At 48.2% G+C, this 22,233-nt stretch overlaps 1 protein-coding gene across 2 annotated transcripts in view; it reads right to left on the bottom strand.

Moving 5' to 3' along the window:
• LOC122383821 (radial spoke head protein 3 homolog B-like) overlaps positions 1-22,233 on the bottom strand; it is an 82,405-nt gene that overhangs the window by 43,420 nt on the left and 16,752 nt on the right. The window contains exons 2-3 of one of the 2 annotated variants that reach the window (XM_043370603.1): positions 10,792-10,882; positions 10,390-10,437 (exon numbers count right to left, since the gene is read on the bottom strand). In XM_043370603.1, the coding sequence (XP_043226538.1) occupies positions 10,390-10,437; positions 10,792-10,882 (139 nt within the window). The remainder of the gene's footprint in view (positions 1-10,389; positions 10,438-10,791; positions 10,883-22,233) is intronic. The other variant, XM_043370604.1, reaches the window with a different exon arrangement.

Below are 22,233 nucleotides of genomic sequence, written 5' to 3'. Positions count from 1 at the left end.
CACAAACCAAAACGTTTAGCCGTCAAAAAGCAATCGACCGAAATGGATAGATAACCCAACCGACACAAGAACAACCGAACACCCGCCGATCGAAAATATCCCTTTTCGCGTTGCGGAGCACGCGGGTCACCCTAGTCTATACTATTGTGCAGACTGTAATGCAAGGAGAGCGGAGGTGGTGCATCGCCCGGACACACACAGCAATGTCACGTCACAGTCACACTGCAGCCGCTGGTGTCGCGCGGTGGGGACAGACACTGGTGCCCACAACACCGACACAACGCTGGTGCAGAGCTCCGAACAAGGCATGCCGGGTGCGGGGAGGGAATCCGGCACAGAAGGTACTCACAACGTTCACAGTGGTCTGCCGTGGAAAAGAACAACAAGGTGGTGTGTGAGCTTCACGATCTTCTTGAAGCCTCCTGACATTTCAAACAGAGACAACTCGACATGCCTGCGATTTTAGAGCACACGAAGAATCGACAGTTCTCTGGTGAGAGCCTCTTTGAACCAACAGTGAGTGTAAGACGTAAATATTTAGACTAATGGTGCAGGTGGGCTCAGCTGAAGCAGCACCATTTTATCAGAGCATCTATGATCAATTTGTGATAGCAATCAGCACCGATAACGGACATCAGTGGCGATCAACAAAGATAGGTACTGGGGAAAAGAGCGATGCTCGTAATTAAATTCATTAAAGGCTTTGATGTAAAATTCGCAAATAAAGGTTGTGGTGGCACATTATAGGCATGGTAATACAAATAATCGCACGTATATTTCACTGCAGCAATAAATGTACAGGGTGACACAAAAAAAAAAACGGTCATCACCAAATTTCGTTCGAATAACTTCGAAAGTTTTATTCAGATCATCACCAAACTTCGGCCACTTAAGGTCACACCTATGTAGCATACATCCACCAAGTTTCAAGTCTTCACTACGAATACTTTTAGTACAGTGTGTGTATTACTGACGCTCTACAATGCGCTCCAGGTGAGCGCCACGGCGCTGCAGGGCGTAGGCACACTTGCATCCGGCGGGCAAAGTTGTCGATAACCCGATGGCTGTGCACTTTACAGAGTGCAATGGCCTCTGGAGACAGTGCTCAGGGGGTGTGCTACCCCTGAAACGTTATTCTTATCGGGTTATCGGCAACTTTGCCCGCGGGATGCAGGTGTGCCTACGCCCTGCAGCGCCGGGGCGCTCACCTGGAGCACATTGTGGAGCGTCCGTAAAACACACACTGTACTAAAAGTATTCGTAGTGAAGGCTTGAAACTTGGTGGATGCCTGCTACATAGGTGTGACCTAAAGTGGCCGAAGTTTGGTGATGATCTGAATAAAACTTCCGAAGTTATTCGAATTTTGGTGATGACCGCTTTTTTGTGTCACCCTGATTTCAGTGTAAAAACACAGATTTTCGTCCGATGGACCGTTAGTGCATGGTTTGAGTTATCATTTCAGCCTAAAGATGGAATGGACATATACAGTCACACTTGAAATATGTTTGGGCTTCTCTTAATGGTGCAGCTGAAATGTCACCAGTTAGCCGGGCCAACTGAACGCGGGTCATCGCCATGCCGAAGGAGTAGTCAACAAAGCAGCGACTCGAACCGGGCTCACATCGCCCGGTGCCCACCGGCTCGGGAGGCGGACAATCCTCACTAGTACCTACATAATTTAATCTATCTATAACTGATATACAATAGTCGAACAGTCATACCGCCGGACCGTAGAGCCGTATAACAAACCTAACTGTGGTTTCGCGATTTTAAAGGCCAAGGCAGATACTAAAAGAAAGATTTGGCCCATTGGTATTTGTATCGATAACTTAAGCCTCGTCAGATAACTCAAATACAAACAATATATGTTGTTTGAGCGACATTTGTTTCTTTGCGACGCCCGTTTATGCCTCTACGCCATACTGTTTCGCTAAATATTGTTACCCTTTTCACCTAGAAATACCATGTCACAAAAAAGGGCGGGAGGGGACCGGGCACTGGGAAGTCGCGACGGCGGTCCACTGGGTGACGGCGGAGGTGGCACCTCGGCAGTGGGCATACCCCGTCACTTCTGACTTGCCTTTGCGCAAGTTGAGCAGCGACATCCCCAGAGCGTGCTCAAAAACGCCTGACCGGGGTGATAGGCCTGTGGAACAGACAGCGCCAGCTGCAGGTTAAGAACCCTATACTGCCACTTATCTAGGCAAGGCGTCTCTTATTGAACAACGACCAGTGTCGAAGACTGCGCACCAGCAGAAATGAGCAAAATCAGAAAAGCGCTAGTTGATCAAAGGGGAGGGACACGAAGCGGCGCGTAAAAATTATAAAATCTGCTAACCGTTCACCAGGTCATTTACCAGAAGCAATGAACCAGAAGCAATACCAATGAAATCACCTGATGTGACTCACTCGTTTTTCATGCCCTTAAGAATTTCATGAAAACGTCAGTGACTTCGAAATAAAAAGCAGACCACACCCTAGCCCAGGTCCGGTCACCCAGACCGCACCCATTTTATTGCATGCACTTTCACACTCATATGTATGAGCATCCTGCAAGCATTTTTTTTCAAATACGCTGGAAATATACAATTTGGAGATTGTAGGTAAACGTTTGTTGTTCAGGGCTCAGGCTATCAGAAGCTTTGAGTAACCAAGCTGCTTTTATTTTTTATAATTACCTTTAGGTAGCATAGAAGGTAACCGTCAAAATCGAGTTTAGGTATTTACAAATGGGCAATTAGTCGGTTATGCATTAGCAAGTCTCGGTTTCCATTTACTTCAGACAGCTTTAAGAAGCATTTGAATGAGACGAGAAGACGGCATGACGATAAAGTAGCCCGTAGGAGGCCTCCCATCCCAACGGCCCGATGTGTAAATGTACCTAAACGACACACATTTGCTCGAACACCTTGATCCCTTAAACTTGATATTTCCGCCCCAGTTCTCTGTACACATGAAATACAATTGTGTTTTACCAACGATGGCACCATTCCAAAATCGACAGTCTGCATGGAATATGTTCAATGTCGAATCTTATGTTTCATTGGCTGCGTCCATGAATTCTACCTCATCTCCCACATTGCAGATATCATTGGTACCGAGGTAAGAAAAGAAAAGCCCACGCCCTGGTGCACGCTACGAGAAAAACGCGTGCTGTTGAGGCTGACTGATTTGTGGTAATATTGGAGCGATCCGTCCAATTATGATCTGGTATTTCATCAACGACAATATAAACAGTTGATATTCATAATTGGTCAAGGGACATTATCCCGTATTTTATCGGAATAGCAAATCAGATCAAGATGCTCTCCCCCGAACTATGCTTTTATCCGAGATATGGCTCATCTATCCTGAGGCGATCCGACACTGGTTCCGTCTTGGCGTGATCCCGACCAGTGGCAGCTGGCACAGCACTGTGACAGACTGGCACAACACTGTGACTGACAGCCACAGCAGTGTGACTGACAGCCACAGCCGTATTGTGGTCACCACAGGTGAACGCAGAAGTCATAGGCGACGGAACGGGGAGGGCACCGGGGCACCGTGCCCCCCTTTGATTTCGGCATTTTAACATTAGCCCTATGGGCGTCGCATGGAAAGAATGGGATCAAAAGTCGGCAGTGCCCCCCCCCCCCTTAATTACTGGTGTTCTGCCGCTACTGACGCAGAAGGATCCAGATTCAAATTGAAGGGAGACTATCGCCTCATGTATTGTGCACACAGTAACAAACACAATGTTAACATTCCTTGAGAAGGCGAAAAGCAAGCAAATATCTCTCCATCTAAATAGCATGTCAACGAAGTACGCATCTACCTACTTTTGACTGTTATAAATAAAATCATAGAGGATGTGGTGGCGAAAGCACACCCTCGTAGCACACGTGGAAACATAAATAGGTAAAAGAAAGCATAGATAAGTGGTACAACAGCCATACATGCAATAACTCACGCACAAACTATTTCAGTGTGACCGTCAAAATTTAATTGAAGTTGACAGCTGTATCATCCCATCCAATTCCAGTCTAGGAGGAAAGTTACATTGTAATTGACGTTCATTACCCGCCTGCGTGTCATGTGCTATGTCGAGGTCTGGCATGTGACCACACGATAATACCTCTGCATCGGTTAAGGCTGGAACACAGTTTTCAAGCGTGCAAATGGCACCCCAGTACCTCCCATGCATGACATATTTCCGCTCCCAACACACTCGCATATGGGAGGGGCTGGGAGGTGCCGAGACGCGATTAGCACGCTTGAAAACTGTGTTCCAGACTAATGAACGAATTCACCGGAAACCAGGCCCACAAAACGACTGCCTTCTCATTTTGGCTTCTCATAAAGCCTTCCACTGAACGCAAAGCGAGTGAACCTTGCTGTGACTTCACGCTATGTAGGTGACTAGGGTAACAATTATGTGCACTTGTGCAGTACCTACATCGGAACAAGACAGCATTACGCAGCATGTATGTACGACCTCGCATCATAACACCAAAGTAGTCAATCTTGACTTGTTCCCGGAGATCTCTGAGACATTTACGAGTGGCACCCCGTTCAGGCTATACTGGCGAGCTTCTGGTGGATTTGGGACAGTTCCTCGACTTCCAGCACGGCGAAGTTGGCTGCGACCAGCGGGTTTTCTTGCATGAGCGCGCGCAGTTCCTCGGTGAAGGCACGTGCCTCCCTGCAGTAGACCTCCGGCGGCACGCCCTCGCTGGCCATACCCAGACTGAGCGTGCGCAGTGGCGTAGCCAGCTCCAGCGCGAAGCAGGCGCCGTCCGGCCGGCGCCGGTAGATGGAGAAGTTGCCGTAGCTCCTGCCGGCCAGCGCCGGCACGCCCGCCTCGCGGCCGCGCACGTCGTGCACCGGCTGCAGCTGGTCGTCGAGCGCCGGCAGGTCGTCGGCCGTGGTGTCGGTCCAGCCGGCCGCCAGCGGACACAGCTGCACCAGCCTGTACAGCGGCAGCGGCAGCCGGCGCTCGGCGGCCAGCGCCGCCAGCTCGCCCGACACGTCCCGCCGGCGCGCCACCAGCGCCAGGTAGCCGTGGAAGAAGCTCCAGGCCAGGTAGACGCCGACGCCGACCGGCAGCGGCGCGCCCGGCGGAGAGGGGGGCGGAGAGACGGCCGGCGGTGACGGGTCGGCGCCGGCGGCCGCCAGCAGCGCCGGCAGCAGACTCTGCTCGGCCGGCTGGCCCGGGTCGTACACCACCACTCGCACCCAGTCGGACAGCGCCCGGTGGCGCTGCAGTGTCTCAGACAGACAGTGCGTGAACTGGCGCACCATGTAGCGCATGTCCAGCCGTCGGCGGCCGCTCAGCGCCATCGCCTCTTGGATGGCGTGCAGGGTGCGCAGTACGGAGACGGACTCCACGGCCAGGAGCAGGGCGCCGTCCCCGTCCCCTCTGCCGTCGGCCGGGCGCAGCAGGAACACCGGGTGGCCGCCCATCGGCCGGCTGCGGGCGCCGGCCACCGAGGCCAGCACCTCAGCGGCGCGGCCGGCCGGCGTCAGCCGCGGGTGCAGTGCGCCGATGTCGTCCGGCAGCCGGCCGTCGCTGGGACAGAGCAGCAGCAGGCGCGCCACCGGCCGGCCGCCGCTGTTGGCCGGCAGCCGCTCGGCCAGCGGCCGGCCGCGCAGCAGCACATTCAGGTAGCCGTGCACCACGGCCCAGACGGCCGCCATAGCCACGTCCACCGGCGCCGTGGCCGGCCCCGGCTGCGGACCGTCATCCCGCCGCTCCGCGCCCGGACGGCCGACTTCGGTCGCTGCGCCCTCCATTTGAACCACGGCGGATCGAAAACTGCCCGTCTCAACGACTAACTCCCGTCAAAAACCGTACCTGTGTCTGGATTCCTGTCTGGTCAGAAACCGAGCCCGTTACAACGAATGTCTCCGGTACAAATGCAATTGCTTCAGGTCAAGTCAACGTCCTCTCGAGTCGCCACAATTCGTAGAAAAGCACAGCAATCAAATCTACACGGAATACTGCCGCTGTGCGACTGCGACCTACCAGCGCCACCAGTCGTGAGGAACTGCTCAGCCCACATCGTGCTCCGGACGTTCAAATAGTGGCGCAGCTGTGACTCACGGGTAGTCTGCGGGTACTCCCCCCCGCGCTGGCGAGGGGCGGGGATAGTGGGGAGGCAGGGAGGGAGCGAGGAGAGAGAGAGAGAGAGAGAGAGAGAGAGAGAGAGAGAGAGAGAGAGAGAGAGAGAGAGAGAGAGAGAGAGAGAGAGAGAGAGAGAGAGAGAGAGAGAGAGAGAGAGGAGGGGCGGAAGGGGAGGGGAGAGGGGAAGTAAGATAAGAGAGGAGAGAAGAGGAGGGGAGGGGAGAGGAGAGGTGAGGAAAGAGAGGAGAGGAGAGGAGAGGAGAGAAGAGAAAAGGAGAGGAGAGAGATAAAAAATAGGAGAATGCGGTACCTACCCATGGTGCAAGCAAGCTTGAGGCTGCTACTCCGTCGGCTGTTCCAACTTGTAGTGAATTATGCATGGGATTAATGCACACTTGCGATTTTGAAGCTTTCGTCGACAAAATCACTTCTGGCACGGCTTCAGCCACATTGCAACAAGCGGTAAGCGACATTTGAAAGAGCATCTACAAAATATTGTTTTTTTGATAATTTTAGATCAGGTCAGAAATCAGGTCATCAGAGGTCACAAAAGGTCAAATTTCGCCTATTTCGATGCTTCTAACAAATCGGCGCACAACTCGGGAACGAATAGGGCTAGAGTACTGCGGGGCAGCGCTTTGTCTAAATTAGTTCTGGTTACTCAGATCTGACTTAGAAGGACCATCCCCACAAATTGTGAGGGGCATTCAAGTGTATTAGACCCCTAGAGTCTAAAAATTGCAGACTTTCAAATTGAATATCTCGGAATTGAAACATTTCTCGATGCTGTAAGTGCCCGAACCGGCAATTGTAAGCCAGGGACCCCAGATTGGCTATCTCAACTCAAAACTTATGTTAAAGGGACCCTCCCACCTTCAAAAAGTTAATGAATTGGCATGAAAGTGATGTCGCTCGGTTCAGAAAGAGCAAAAACGAATATCTATCAAATTTCATCGAAAATATTCACCGGTTTTCAAGATATTAGACTTTTACTTTTGTTTACTTTTAGGGATCTCCGCTGTTCCATAGCGACTTTATTTGAAAGTGCGGCATTCGTTGCGCGCAAAGCAGCATATACCACCGCGTGCTACAAAACGTTTTAGTCAAACATTTAACGGACGTTCGAAAGCCTGATGACGTCATCAGATTCCCGTAATGGTTAAGAGATAGGGACCACGCTGGTCCCACCCTGCAAGTAAAGGGAAGAAATTTCTTGAACACCATAAAGCTGCGGGGGTTGCGACCAGGATAAATGGTGGTTTCTGAGCCTGGCCGCAAACTTGGCTATCTCAACTCAAAACTAATGTTAAGGTGGGAGGGTCCCTTTAACCCTCGCCGGCACAGGCCATTTTGCATCCTTCGACGGCACAAGGGGGGGGGGGGGTGGTACGACCCCCCCTCGCGTTTGGCCCCTGATCGAGCTAGAGCTTCGCGGAAAAAACGAGCGTGTTGCCCGTCACGAGAGGAAGCCGATGATACCCAATTTTAAGGTCCTAGGTCATCGGGTGACCTTCCAGGTCAGGTCAATGACCCGAAAACCGGGAAAATCGGGACCTGTTAGAAAGTCGTAAAGTGTGGCTGCTATGTGGTTTTCCGGGGTGCTGATCACGAATATCGTGTTAGTTTTGATCAGAGATGATGTTTTTAAGCATTTAGACCAGGTCGGGTCAGGTCAGGTCAGGTCAACCGGTAGGGGTTGTGACGGGTATTCGTAATACGTGTCAACCGCCTCTGACAGCTTCGTAACATGTTACGAAAGCACCAAAACTACTTCGTAAATGTTCAAATGGTTGCTAAATTCGAATTCAGCTCCAAAAACTAGCCTAGAAACATGTAAAACTCGAAAAAGTGAACCGAGGTCACCCGAGGTCACCAAAGGTCAATGACCTGACCTGACCTTCAGGTGACCTTGACACCCACCATCATGTATGGGAGCAACATCAAATCACATGTTTGAACTTGCAAACACGCGGCTAATGGGTTGCATCAACCCCCCCCCCCCTGTGCCGGCGAGGGTTAAGGTGGGATGGTCACTTTAACCTGCGACAGGCTGGGGGTCTTGGATTTCCACGCCCTGCTGGGGGGGGGGGTGTTTAACCCCCCCCTTCTAACTCGGCTCCTGGGCCACGTAGCGATACGAGGAAGGCGGCGTTCGAAAGAAAGTAAAAAATAATGACGAAATCACTTCAGTCAATTTTTTGGTCAGAACAAAGGTCATGTCACCAGAGGTCATTGAAGGCAAAATTTCGCCGATTTCCAGGTCGAATGTCGACAATTTCCAAGAAGCCAACGCATAACTCGGGAACCAATAGAGCTACAGCGCCGCGGAAAAGCGCATTCGATGGCTCTATTAACGCCCTTTCTGAATAATTCCCTCAGATTTGACCTAACGTCAGCGATTTTGCCTGCAGGGGGCAAAAACTGCAAAAATAGCCGATTTTTTGGGAAACAGCTTTTCTGCAATAACTTTTGACCCAGGCCTTGTACGAGCTTACTTTTACCGGCATCGTGTTCCTCTCGTCAAGACGCATCGAATGAAATATAACTTGACCTAGAAAGGTCAACTAGAAAATTTGACCTCAGGTCAAGGTCACCTGACCGGAAATGGTCATATTGCATATCAGTCGATCCGTATCATCGAGCTGAACACATCTAAGGAGTTTTCATCGCTCTAGCATGCCTCTATCAAAAGTTATTTGCGAAAAACTGTTAGATGCCATTCGTGACCTAAGATGACCTCAGGGGCATAAACAGGGGTCACGGACACCATTTTCATGTTCAGTGTTTGGGAGTGTTTATAATGTCTTTCGTCCAAAAGAGGCGCATTTCAATTTTCTCCCGTTGACTTATAATGGGGAGGTCGCAAAATTGACCTGACCTTAGGTCGTCGATATCAAAATTCTGAGAAAGACATTTTGTACATGCTATTGCTCTTAGCAATCGCTGAAAGTTTCAAAGCGATCGGTCACTCGGTGTAGCTATGGCAGACATTGAAACTTTTTATGAGGTGAGGTCACTTCAAGTGACCTGGTGACCTGACCTTGAATAACCTTGGTCTGAAATTTTCACAACATATGTAGAATTGATGTATGATGAGGTGTACCAAAAACGGCGGCGCGGAGCGCCGCCGTTTTTGAGATATTTGCGAAAAACCACAACGGGGGTGTTCAAAGCCCCCCCCCCCCCAGCAGGGCTCACATCCTGTCAAGATCCTGACATGAAATCCTGGTTTATCAGTTGACATAAAAATTGGCATTAGGTACACCATTTTGCAAAAATACTTCAGTTATTTACATCCTTTTTGTCATCCCAGGATTTTTTCTTCTTCATCGGCACACCCAACCAAAATCCAATTTTAGAACACTGCCACCATTAGACTCGCCGTGACGAGCTGCATCGAACCCATTTTATGCAAAAAATGTAAACTTTGAAATTTGACGTTTTTGACCTGACATTGACCTGACCTTCACCAGGAAGTGACCTAAACCATTCCTGATGGTCTTATAACCAACACCATTGAGTTGGAAATGAAAACCTGACCTGTGACCTGACCTGGTATTATCAGTGACCTGTAATAGAAACATATGTAATTATGTAGGTACTAGGCAACTGACGTCCTATCGCTGATTTTCGATAAAATGCATATTACTCGATGTTATAGCGCATTCCCTAGAAGACCCGTGACCGGCAAAATATTTTATCTTTGACCTGACCTGTGACGTCATCGGTGACCCCGAGGTCAATGAAATTGAAGTTCCCTGACCAAATTTGACAGGGCTTTCGAGCGCCGTTTGAATTTTTCGGATCTGTCCAGTAGTTTCGGAGATACGGGGGGAGGGCAAAAAATAGCCCCCCCCCCCCACCAGGTCGCGTTATAAACAGACCCCCCAGGGCGCGGGTTAAAGCAAACTGCCAAGAAAATACAGTTTACCAAACATGCTAAAGGACTCAGGCATCATACAGAAAACACAAAACCATATTCGCCGTGAAAACTGTTGGTGTCGCATTAATGCAAATATTCCTCATATTCACATTTTATTCCAGGAATTGTGATAATTGTTTTCATACGACTGTTCCTGATAAGTGGCATACGGCGTGCAGTTGACAGAGCTCAAGTCCGTGCAGGAGGTTCCGGCCGGCGCGACGGTCACGTTTGGCAGTTACGGCCGTCAGCCGCGCGGACGGACCGGGACAGAGTGACAGTGCAGGTCGGACGCGTCTGTGATTGGGCCAGGCAGGCGCCGGGTGGCACACGGTCACTTACCCCCGAGGGCCTTCGACTTACCGAGTTCGACAGAGCTCGCGCGTTGGCAAAGTAAGCATTCCACCGAGGCTGCATGCACAACAGGTATCCCGTTAAAATATTGCACGCGGGCGGTCATCACATACACGTACTGGCGGACAGATCAGAAAATGACACTGCTAGGTATATGAAATGCATATCCGGAGCTTTGGAAAGCCAGTGTACAGCAGTACATAAATCAATACTAGCACCGATAGTTTAGTTAAAAATGAACTATGCAATGCGAAAATTGGCCGGATCTACGGTTGCTCACATGCGGGACCTGACTGTTAGCACCTCAATCACTTGGAGCCAGGCGTCTGTCTCGAATGGCGCCTGGTCCGTCCGCGGTCCCATTCCCTGGCTAATCTACCGCCGCGGGGCCGGCCGGGCGTGGCGCGTTACCTGAGGCTGGCCATGCAGCACCAGGGTGCCGATGTTGCCCGTCTTGATGAGCCGCTTGTCGTTCATGAGGCTGCCGGTGGTGCTGCTGCTTCTGTAACACCACAGTCACCTGGTCAGCATGGGCACGAGCGTGCCGAGACACCGGCACGGCGACACCGGGCCACACCGGGAAACCGGGCGACCGAGGAGCGACACCGGGTGACACCGGGAAACCAGGCGACACCGGGAAACCGGGCGACACCGGCACGGCGACCGACCGCGGAGCGACACCGGGCGACACCGGTACGGCGACCGACCGCGGAGCGACACCGGGCGACACCGGGAGACCGGGCACTGACTAACAGAAACGTACCAACGATGCAGCTGCACACATAGACGGGAACGCTCCTGTTCAAGTCCATTACTGTTAATTAAAGAAGATACGCTAGATTTGAAGATAGCGATAGTGACGACTCGTTCAAGGAAGCAGGAGACAGGTAATGGCAAGATCCAAATACACGCTTAGCCATACAATTATGCATTATGCATTACAGGCCAAGAATTTACAAGCTGGGTTGTGCTTACAACAACAGGGTGGAACTTAGGAGCTGGATTTAGCATGGTTGTTTTGAAAAGGGGAGCTCTGAACTTCAATATGCTTGGAATGAGAAAAGAAAGACAAGTTAGATAACGAAAAGATGACGTAACTGACTGTCAGTAACGTTCCTTTTCAAGGAAACTGGTGCACTTACACGCAGTGCGGTGTACATTATCCATGTAGGCCAGCACTCACACGTCACAAGTTACTGACATCAGCAAAATGCTGGCTTCCCACTTGTTACCCCTGGAAATCCGAGTGCACGTTCCTTTTATTTAGGAGGCAATATTTCATGTTGTTACGTTATACGTACACGTGGGCTATCATGTCAAATGTGTATTTTAATTAGCAAAGCACGGCCCTTCAGTGTGTTGGAATCACTTTCGCATTACGGAAATATCGGCAAAAAGTGCAAAAAATTGCAGACCCACTGTCTTTAAATGTCAGCACAAGACAGGCATTGGCATGCAAATAAATTACAATATGATAATGTGGTGAAATGTGAGCAGTACGTAATGGAATAGGTAATGCCGGTTTCATTGATTCAAAATACGAGCATCCTGAACATTTTTTGGATAGATTGCTTTAAACCAAGTGACACCCTTCCCCCTAAAAAAAAAAATCCGGTCCCAAGGCGAATATATAAGACGATATAAGGCGAATTTTAGAATGAGTGCAGCATTGTCCTGAATAGATATTAGCCGTTTTCACGACGGCCATCTGGTACACATTTGGTGCACATTTGTTGCAGATTAGGCGCAGATTTGGTCAAATTAGGTTCAGCGTGTCTCTTAGTTGCTATCAGCTAGGGTTGCAATAATTGCTTATATGCCAGCTTTTTCATATTATCGAAGAGTATCATCGATTAAAACACTGAAATAAATTCATAAAATGAAGATATTTCCTGCAAAAGAGATTAGGTGCAGATTTGGTCAAATTAGGTGCATTCGCCGGATAGCCCGTCGTGAAAACGGCTATTATGCAACTAAAGACCCTGCCATGAAGCCATGACGCAACTAAAGACCTGGCAAGTACAAGACATAATAGTCGTTTAAATATAAGGAATCTGCACTAAATCTCCAGAATCTGCACCAAATCTTTTTTACAACAGATGTGTTCATGTACAGACTTCTCTATATATAGAGAAGTATGTGGTTCATGTCATGAATTTATTTCATTGTTTTAATCGCAAATAATGCCTTATGATTTGAAAAGTGAGGCATATAAGCAGCTGTGTACTGTACTAGACGGCCGCCATGAAAACGGTTAATGTTTCATTCATCTCCACTTTTCGGACCCAAATGTCAACACAATGCATTATGCATTTACGTGTCGACTCACGATTCAAAACGTCGCATTCCATGTGGTATCTAAAATACAGGGTCCCCTTGGAAATACACAATCAGTGATATCAGTTTGGCAGCTTACTATCGCTGTCCATCTTCAAGCATTGGCAGTTGTGCAGTAGTTCCTTAATTACATAGCTCAGTGTGGATCTGGAGAGAGCGTAGTGACAAAGTATTGCACTATATGCAAAGTTCCCTACATCCGCTTCACCCAGCACGTTACCATTGATATCGTGCCATCGTGGCGGTGTCATTAATCGTTCCCCTCGTATGGGCAACACGCCAACAGCGGGAAAACACTGCCTGAGCCTATTGACAAACACTCCATAAAGATACCTATATAGGCCGCCCTGAACCAAACAGCTGCATGTAATATCATTGAAGCATTCCCGAGTCAGACGTTTGAGAGGCTTTCCAACACCCATGATTGATATTCATGCTTTACCTCTCTTCGTTTTCATATAATCCTTGCATACATCCATAAAATGTAAGCAAATTTTTCAGAATTCTGTACTTGTACCTTTCATATACCCTGTACTTCGTGCAATATTAAATCTGTAATTCATTTTGCTAAATTCGTCCATAAATAACAACTACGTTTAAATTGTTAACGCAAGCCATCATTTTAAAGAGACCGAAAAAGGCATGTATCACAATCATCACAATACCCTCTGCAGTGAGGAACAGGCAGTTACAAATGTGACGCATGTCATGCCTTTGACGCATCGACACGATACAAACTTTAAAAGGCAAGACAACGCTTTGCAACATGCTTCCGATGTTCCTCATCAAACATGTCGTTCGAGTCGCCAGCATATGCACCGAACCGTGCACCGCCAGATGATATAAGCTCTGCAATCCTGCATGCATTTTAAGATTGTCAGATGTTCCAGTGTTAAGTATCCCGCACAGCTGCAAACAGAGCCACAACACCGTAGTGGGAGGGTCTGGATCGTTATCATCATGCTGGCCATTCCCATTTCAGCATGCCGTCTTATGGCAGCCTCAACTTACTTCCAACTGGATTTGGGCCTTAGGACATCGCTTCATGGAAATGAAGAGAGAAGCGATCAACATCCTAAGCAATTTTGTCTCTTTGTTCTGGGACATTATTTTGGCAAGATATCATACGCTGCAGTGAATCAGGCATGAGCAGGCGATTTATAAAAAAAAAAAACATTCCGCACACAACGACGAATTTCATTTCACCAGAGTTTCAGCGAGTTACATTCGAAATGCAATTAAGCAAAGTTCATTACTGAGAACATATTTGTGCAATGCCATATCTTGCGTTAATGAATCCAGTGTTAAAGAGGATGTTACCGAATCTCGGGAATATCGTAAGGGTGGTGTGCAAGTATACCTGAATGTGTTGGACGTCCTGTTCTTCCTGCGCTCCTTGTTCTTCTTCCTCAGCTCCTTCCACTGTTTCGCCTCACCCCGCTCGACGTCCGCGGCGTCCGAGCGTTTCCGGCGGATCCGCACATTGGCCGCCGCGGCCACGTCCTCCTCGAAGGTGACGTGCTTGCCGTTCTTTTCGTCGCTGCCCTCCGTCGGCTTGTTGTCATTCTCGGTCGCTGCGCCGCGCTCGGCCTCCGTCTCGGGCGCCAGCTCCACGTGTGAGAGCACCTTCGGGCCGCTGGCGTACGTGTAGACGAGCGAGACTCGACTGGGCGGCCGCCGCTGCGACTCCGAGTCGGGCCGCGACTGGGCGGGCTCCGGCGCCGCCTCATCGTTGTCTGAGAAAACCGAGTCGCGCTCCACGGCGCTGTCTGCCGCCTCCTGTTCCTGCTGGGCGTCCGGGGAGCCGTCAACGCCACCATTGGGCAGCTGCTGTTCGACGTAGGGAGACACGCTGCGCGGCCCCACCCAGTCGGAGTCGGGCCGGTCGCCGGCAGCCGAGTCCACTGCCCGCTCCTCGTCATGAGCCGCCTGGTCCTCACTGGAGCCGCCCACGGCCGAGTCGCGCTCGTCGTCCGGCCCACCGTCGCGCGTCCGATCCCGCTCGTCATCCGTCTCGTAGCCGTCACCATGGTGCTGCTCGGACGTCTGATCGCCGGCGTTAGCGTCCGGGGTAGAGGCGTCCTCAGCACCTTCAGAGTGCCTCGAGTCTGGGCGAGCCTCGGCGTCCTCACCATCGACAGCAGCGCTAGAGTTCACCCGAACATCATCGCCTGATTCAGGTCCTGGGTTATTGTTCTCCTCGTTTTCAAGGTTGGCAGTTTGTTCCTCTTCCTTCTCGTCGGTTTCATTTTCCCCTACTCCCTCTTCACTTGGCTCATTTGGCTGACCGCCTTCCTCATGAGCTTCATCAGACCCTTTCGCTTGTTCCTCTTCAGATAATTTTCTGACACTCTCTTCATAGTTCATCCTTTCTTCGTTGTGCGTTTCCGGAGAGTCTCTGTCCGCCTCGTCCAGGGAGTGGTTCCCGTCATCCTCTTCAGCGACGTCACCATCGCCCCTGTGTCTGCTTTCATGCAGCATTGCACTCTCCTCTTCGCCCGTATGAAGTGGCTCCTGTTGCTCTTCGTTTTCTTCGGCCCTGTAGCCAGAGTCGCCGAGCCCGTCACCAGGGGTATCCGCGGCATTTTCTTCATCTGGCGCAGTCGAGCCAATCCCTTCGGGTACATCATCGCTATCCATTTCATCAGTGGCATCACCATCTTCAGTGTCGTCGGCAGGATCGTTGTCAGAGAACACCTCGGCATTTTCGCCGTCTGGGTCACCGTCTTCTTCTTCCTTTTGTTTTCTTACTTGCTCTTCCCATTTTCTTTGCTTTTTCTCTCTGACTCGCTGTTTCCTCCAAAACCTGTTTTCCCGTTGCTGATTCCTATCGAGTCGAATAACCTTTGGGTGAGTACCACCATTCATCTCGGAGAGATTGTGCACATTACCACTGGGTAGAGTGTCTATGTTATGGGCTGAAATAGCATCAACGCTTTTCAAGCTAGCAGAGTCCGTCAGCATTAGCATTTTGAAGCGAGGAGCAGCACAGCTCCAAACAAATAACAACGATGAATATGCGTGCTACACACTAAGCAACAGTCAATCACAGTGATGCAGTACGTCTTGCTTGCGTTCATCAAGCCCTCGTTTAAGCGACGCGAACAGCCATCGTTCCGTGTTCAAGTACACCGCACCAATTCCACTGAAGGGTTATCTTCTTGCAACACCTTCGCGGCTTCTTTTCGGCACCTAGCCGAATCCGTTGATCACCGAGCACCTTCAGACGGCCGCTGGCCCCAGGCCGGCCGCGGGGTCTGTCCGGCAGGTGCCCGAGGTCGGCGGTCCACCGGCCGGCCTTGCCTCGTCCGATCGGTCGATGGCAGACGGAGCGCTGATCGATCTCTCGATGGCAGCCGATCGGATCGGCGACGTCCACCGCTCGGCGAATCTCGGCTCTGCTCGGGTGGCTGCGGCCGCGGCTGAGAGGCGGGCGGCGGCGGCGGCGGCGCAGCGAGGGGTGCGGCGCCCGGCGGCGGCCTGGCGCGACCGTCCGTTGTGCGCCGGTTACCTAGGCGGCGGCTGACGTCAGTCGCGCAGGTCACACGCCCGCCGGCCCCGGTCAGATCGTTAGTGGCCGGCCGGACACCGGCGCCCGCCGCCCTGGCCACGCCACTGGCACGTCGCTGCCGTCGACGACGTGCTCGATAATCGCACATGAGCCAAAAACACGCCAACAACTGTCTCCGACTCCTAATGGCCCAACTTATTGCCCACAATGCGCCTGACCATTATGTCAAACATTAATCTGTTTGTCCTCACCCATTTCGCTAACTGAACACATCTGGTAAACTGCGTGCCTGAGTGAGTCTACTTTATGCATTCACGTGCAGTAGGTATTATGGACGAGAAAAACACGTCTCCGATGTCTACAGTTTATTCGTATGAACAGAAAAGTTGTTCAAAACTGAAACACAGTAAAGTTATTTTACAAACAATGGAGACCAATAAGCCCACTGTCCTAGTTTAAGCCCGCGCTCGACTGGGGTATTTTTCATGACGCGAGTTACTGAGGGGCCCTCCCATCTCCGAAACTACTGGACCGATTTTCAAAATTCAAACAGCATTCGATAACCTTCGAAAACTTGTTTAAATGAAACCTAATTTCTTTGATTTCAAGATCACCAATAACGTCACATCATCAGTCAGGTCATAACGTCAGCTAGGTCAAAGTAAAAAACATCGACATTTAGGCATGCTTACTCTTCGGGCTCTGGCCGCCGCTATTAACCCGCGCCCCACTGGGGTCTGTGTATAACACGCCCTACTGGGGGGGGGGGGGGCTATTCATAGCCCCCCCTCCTAACTCCGAAACTACTGGGCCGATCGTCAAAATTCAAACGGCGTCTGATAGCCCCGGAAAAACTGTCGAACGAAACCTAATTTCATTGACCTCGAGGTCACCGATGACGTCACAGGTCAGGTCAAAGTAAAAATTATTAGCATTTTGGCTTGTTCACGTTTTGGGCTCTGGCCGCTGTCTTACAAGTCAGATCAGGCTCATTTTTGGATCACACACTCGGGAACAGATGCTCTTGTTACCCTGAGGGTACCAAACTTGTACTTTGATTTTCAGGTCAAGGTCAGGTCATCACAGGTCACGAAAATATTATATCATGCGTCGGTCACGTGACACATGTTTTATGGTCCGTTTAGGTCAGAGATTTCGAATTTGATGTCGTTTGTGTCATTCGAGGTCATTTTGAGTCGAATTTAGCTTAGGTCAGGTCACTTTCAGGTCAAAAAAGGTCAAATTTTGAAGTTATAATTTTTCAGCAAAAAAAGGTGTCTATTGGATGCAGTTTGAGCTCAGGAACACGATGGTGCCATTTATATTGGTGTACGATGTCAAATACGTACTGAAAAATTGATTTGAAAAATTAATAATTGTGAATTTTTTGCAATAATGCGTATAACTTGGCCATTTTTGAAGATATTTAGCAAAAACTTGCTAGAGTTAGTCATAATAATGCGTTCTATCACATATATTCCGTTTTTTTCGAAAAGTCAAAAACTTTTTGGAAAAAATGTAAAAATGTAAATTTTGAATTTTATTTTACAAAATTTTCGAAATTTTCAAAATTTTGAAAATCCGAGATAGCAGTTTGATAGCCCAGTCTATTCTGAGTCCTCCCATGCAAAGAAATTGGATCTAGCTTAAAAACTGAGCCCTTGGGAGCGATTGCCGTGGTTCAATGTTTTGCGTCGAAATCGGCCGAACATGACGTCACTCTGACGTAATTTCCGGCCGACCTATGGTAGCTACGAAGTTCAAATTTTGACACAAGGTGTCAAATTGATGCAGCCTAAGGTACTGAAAGTTTGGCGTCGATACGTCAAGCGGTTTGGAAGTTATTGCCGAAAAACGGGAGGGGGGGCTATAAATAGCCCCCCCCCCCCAGTGGGGCGCGGGTTAAAGGCCTAAAGGGACCCTCCCACCTTCAAAAAAAGTTAAGGAATTGGCATAAAAGTGATGTACCGTGGTCCAGAAAGAGCAAAAATGAATAGCTTCTAAACTTCACTGAAAAATATTGACCAGTTTTTGAGATATCATCAAGTTTTTATTTGTTTATTTTTTTGGGACCTCTGCTGTTCCTATGACGTCATCTGGAAGCAATGATTTAGTTATAGTACCTATCTTTAAAGTGCGACATATGTTGCGCGCAAGGCAGTACAGCCATACCACCACTGTAACACTTGTCTCTTACAAGTTTTAAGCATAAAATTTAAAAATCTCGGCACAATTCTCCATCTATGGCCAAGATACCTATTATATACACTGCCGTTTGGGCTGGCTGTTGACAATTGTTTGATTGACTGTCGTTTTATTTGATTTATTTGACTGACAATTTATTTAATTGGATCACTACCAAATATTAGCCGAATAGCGGGAATTTGTTTTCTAACCCGCGCTCCGTTGGGGTCTGCCGAGCAACGCACCCCGTTCGGGGGGGGGGGCATTTTGCCCCTCGCCCCCTAAGATCTCGAGAACCACGCAACATAGCGACAAGCAGCAAACGGTGTTGGATAGCCCCAACAGGGAACACCTTGCGACCCAATTTCATTTACCTAGGTCAAACCGATGACGTCACAAGTCAGGTCAAATGCAGAATTTTCACCGTTTACAGGCATTGCAAGACATGTGTTGTAAAATTGAGTAAAATGCATGTCATTGAAAATAATCGATGGGGAATTGTTCGCCCAACACATATTTTGTTATTTGAGGTCACTGATGCCAGGTCAGGTCACAGAGTCAATGAGGGTCACAGCATGAAAATATCATGTGATGTATGTTTCATGGTCCGTTTGACATGACAAATGCGATTATGTGGGTCAGGCAGCCTTTGGGGCCACTTAAAGTTATGTTCTGGTGAAGGTCAGGTCAAGGTCAGGTAAAATTAGGTCAAATTTCAAACTTGATATTTGTGCATAAAATGGGTATTGATCCGATGCAGCTCGTCACGGTGAGTCTGATGATAGTCTTGGTTTTCCGCTACGTGATCTAGAGTTGCTAAAAATTGAGTTAAAAAATTGACGTCATCAGTTTTGAACATTTTTTTCGTTATAACTTGGCAAAAAAGGAGGTATGGATCTTAAATTTGGATATAGAAGAGCACACAGACTATCAAATATATTCCGGTTTTTCGAAATTCGAAAAACTTTTGGGATCTTTTTGCGCTTTTCTAAAAAAAAAAATCAGTTTTTATTTTTTTCTGGGGTCAAAATTTCAAAATTTTGAAAATCCGAGATATCAGTTTTGTAGCACCGTTTTTTTTTTTCTCTACGCGACCACATAAAGAACTTTGAAATTGCTTGTTAACTGTAGCTATTGTGAACGTTTCAATATTTCATGTTTTTTGCTCATTTTTGCTCGAACATGACCTCAGTTTGATCTCAATAACTCCTGACCTAAGGTGAACTAAGACTTTCAAGACCCCTAATGCATGGTTTTGTGCGAACTTTTTGAATGTGGCAGTCTTCCTTTACCCGCGCAGACTGGGGGGGGGGGGCTACAGAGCCTCCCTCCCGTTTTTCGGCAATATCTTCTTAACTGTTTGACGGATCAACACGAAACTGGCGGTACCTTCAGCAGCATCAGTTTCTCACCTTATGTTATAGCTTCAACTCTCTAGCTACCATAGTTTGGCCGGAAATGACGTCAGAGTGACGTCATGTCGGCCGATTTTGGTGCAAAATATTGAATTACGGCAAACGCGCTCAAGAGCTCAATTTTATAGCTAGATCAAATTTATTTGCATGAAAGGAATGAAAATACACGTAACTATCAAACTGTTATCTCGAATTTTCGAAATTTTGAAAATTTCGAAAAACATGTATTTACAATTACAAAAAAATATATTTTTGATTTTTTTCCAAAAGCTTTTTGATTTTCGCAAAAACTGTAACATATGTGATAGAACACACACTGATCAACTATTCTAGCAAGTTTAAGCCCGATATCTTCAAAAATGGCCAAGTTATTTGCATTGTTGTCAAAATTTAACAATTACATTTTTTTTAAACCATATTTCAGTACGTTTCTGACATCGTACAGCAATATAAATGACACCATCGTGCTCCTGAGCTCAAAAGGTCATTTTCAAAATTTGACCTTTTCTGACCTCCGGTAAATTTCTGACCTCAGGCGGCAGCGGGCAGACAGACAAAATAAAGCAAATGCATTTTAATAGATGACGCTGCAAGCTGATGCTGGAAAACGGTGATGCTGTCCCGTGCTGCGTGTTGTGAAAGCCTTGGCTTCAAGTCATTTATTTTTAATTATTGGCGCACATTGATCCCCGTAAGAATTTAATTCATGTCTTCATAACCTTCTAACTAGTACTTATGAGTTTTGCTTGGATTTTTTCCACCTGACTGGACTCATGAAATGGATAACAATTCGTGACCACTTCTATAGAAATTGGTCGTGATACCAAATATGTCGCCTATCTGTAGCTTTTTTATTATGATCTTGGGTTTGGCATTTCTTTTTAACTAAGTGCCTAGGGGAGAGTGGGGTAATTTGGCCGGTGGTGTAAACTGGCCGCCCCCACCTGTACGAAAGCTGATAAAAGTGAATGAAATAACTTAAGTCTCTATTCATTTGTCATCGGCAGAACTAACTCGAGAACAAATGTCAAAACTTTCCACCTCTTAGTTTTATTCAAAATTAATAAAAGGTGAATTTCGTTAGAAAATGATAACTTTTACTTCCGTTTAAAAATTTGTATTACATGTAGTATTTGGGCTGTTAACGGATTCCAACATCATAGCGCCATTTTTGAGGGTGCTCAGCGGTTCCAAGAGCAATTTCATCTACCTAGTTATGTACAGCCATGACGACTTTAAAGACAAAAATTTTCAGAATGACAATGTGGGGTTATTTGGCCGGGACTAGCGGGGCAACTTGGCCGGTGCGCTCAGAGTCACTATGCTGGGACGGCCGAGTTGTCATGGTCAATTATACCATAAAGGGCATAATTCATGACCAACTTTGACTACCTTGATGCCATATTTCCTATTGGACAGCTGTAAGGGCATGTGACGTCATCAAAGGTTACCTAACGCTTTTTTGCTAATAAATACTTACAGAAAAAAGATACAGCCGCGCAAATGGTCTCATTGTGTTCAGCTCGTCAAGGCGCATCGAATGATATACATGATGACCTTGGACTTATGTAACCTTGAGGTCAAGCGACCTGAGGTAGCGTGACCTGAAGCCAACCTTTGACATTGACCTCTCGAGGTCAACACATACATGTTTCGATGCGGAATGACGAGAGAATTACGATGGTACTTTTAGTTTTGGCCTAGCTTGATTACTTCAAAAGCTATTCGTAAAAAAACTGTCATCGCATCTAAAGCCGCTATTTTGACTATTTTCGACCCCTGTGACGGCTGAGTCAACCTCCAAAATGCTTCAAGTGCGTCGTAGGACACACGTCGTTGCTGAATGTGAAGCTGACTCGCCTATAACAAAAATCAGGTCCTCAAACTAACACCGACCAAATTACCCCACACCCCCCGGCCAAATAACCCTGCTCTGCTAGTGGGGCAATTTGGCCGCTTTGCAGACCTTTGTAATACGTCACAATTTCAATATAAGTGCTTAAATGTATGCCACACCTGTCAACGTTGTGAAAATGCAGAAATGTGTTGTCGATTTTTAGTTACATCGTTTTCTAAAAAAAGCGGCAAAATTACCCCACTCTCCCCTACCTACTTTCAAAAGGTCAGCGCCGCCCCTGGCCTTGTAACAAGCAATAGTACACTAAACCAACGACTTATTCGGGAAAACAGATTACATTGAACCGCCACGCACACATCCAACTCCACGCGGGTGTTGACACATGCTGCTAGGGCTAACTTTTGAAAAGAAAGGAAACAGCCTTCAGGCTTTTTACGATTCCGCCATGCACAGATAACAGTAGTACTACTGTTATCTGTGCGCCATGTAATGTCAGACCGGCCAAAAGGGCGCCTATATGGCAATTTGAGCACTTATCTGGTATCTTG

This window comes from Amphibalanus amphitrite, unplaced genomic scaffold (genome assembly GCF_019059575.1).
Source record: "Amphibalanus amphitrite isolate SeventyFive unplaced genomic scaffold, NRLGWU_Aamphi_draft 000174F_arrow, whole genome shotgun sequence".
In the NCBI taxonomy this organism is placed as follows: Eukaryota; Metazoa; Arthropoda; class Thecostraca; order Balanomorpha; family Balanidae; genus Amphibalanus; species Amphibalanus amphitrite.
Note: the sequence above shows the minus strand (reverse complement) of the source record. Positions and strands in the feature narration are given on the sequence as shown.